We start from the raw sequence: 1,156 nt of genomic DNA on the forward strand, positions 1-1,156 counted from the left end.
GGCGGCCGGCCGGGGCGCCCGTTCCGCGGCTCCCGGGCAGCAGCCGCCCCCCGGGAGCCCGGCTTTGTCCCTCCGCTCCGCGGGGCGCGCAGAGGGGCGCAGCTCCGTCCCCTGTGGGCTCGGGGTGCCAGACCGCCCCGCGGAGGAGGGGGGCGGGGGGTGGAGGGAAAACATCGAAAAACTATCAGAGTTTGGGGTTTCGCGAAACAAAATGCTGAATTGAAAAAATAAAATAAAAGCCATCATCTGGGTACAAAACACAAAAAGGGATTCCCCCCCCCGCACATAACTTCGGGAGATCCAGCTGTCCCGCGGCGCAGCCCGCGTCTCCCCGCAAGGTAAGTTGATCTATTTTGTGTGTGTTTGTATTAAAATGTGCGTGCGGGAGAGGAGAAGAACTCACCATTTCGCTGGGATAACAAGGCCAGATCGGGGTCGGATTGGAAATGCTGAGGCTTCGCCTGCTTCCTCCGCGACATGCTGGCTCAAACATCAGCTGGGGCAGAATAAAAAATTACTAAAAAAAAATCTTCTCAAAATTACGGAAATCGAGCCTCCCCCCCCAGCCTCCCCAATCCTCCGCGCACCGCGCATGTGTCCTGCTATAATTATGATTATCAATAATGCATTGCGATTAATCATAGAGGGGCTCTTTGAAAGGCGATTGGCACATGGCCAGCTCTATTCAAACCAGCTCGCCTTAATCAATTAGGCGCTGATTTGCTGGAGACCCTTGTCTCTCCGCAGCTCCCACCCAATGAGTCGATCCATGTGGCAGGAGAAGGGGCTGGATTTCCCCAAAGCTGTTTGGATACAGTTTAACCCTCTTAGCAACCAGCTGGGGCTGCATCGCGCCATCCCGGTTACTATAGGAATGTGTCTCCCCTCGCCCTCCTCCAGCCCCGACGGGCTCCCCGGCCTCCCTCCCTCCCTGCCGCCGCTTTTGCGCTGTATTTCACTTTTTTTAGGGTAAAAAAAGGCCCCCCCCCCCCAAAAAAAAGCCTTGACCCCCAGAGGGAGGGGAGGGCAGCAAGTAATCTGTGGGAGGGAGGACGCGGGGCCGGGGAGGCCGGCGGCGCCGCGGGCTCGGCGGGGCGCGCAGCCCCGGCAAGTGCCTCCGCGGGCAGAGCCGCGGAGCCGCCGCCCGGCCGCAGGC

The 1,156-nt window shown here is 59.5% G+C and overlaps 1 protein-coding gene across 1 annotated transcript in view; it reads right to left on the bottom strand.

Moving 5' to 3' along the window:
* Nucleotides 1-822, bottom strand: part of SALL1 (spalt like transcription factor 1) — a 14,910-nt gene extending 14,088 nt beyond the window's left edge. The window contains exon 1 of the mRNA XM_085303848.1: nt 404-822. Within this exon, the coding sequence (XP_085159974.1) occupies nt 404-479 (76 nt within the window). The 5' untranslated portion in view covers nt 480-822. The remainder of the gene's footprint in view (nt 1-403) is intronic.
* Nucleotides 823-1,156: the final 334 nt, after the last annotated feature.

The sequence above is a fragment of the Rhea americana genome, unplaced genomic scaffold (genome assembly GCF_003343005.1).
Source record: "Rhea americana isolate MKP2758 unplaced genomic scaffold, rheAme1 scaffold_20, whole genome shotgun sequence".
Taxonomy (NCBI): Eukaryota; Metazoa; Chordata; class Aves; order Rheiformes; family Rheidae; genus Rhea; species Rhea americana.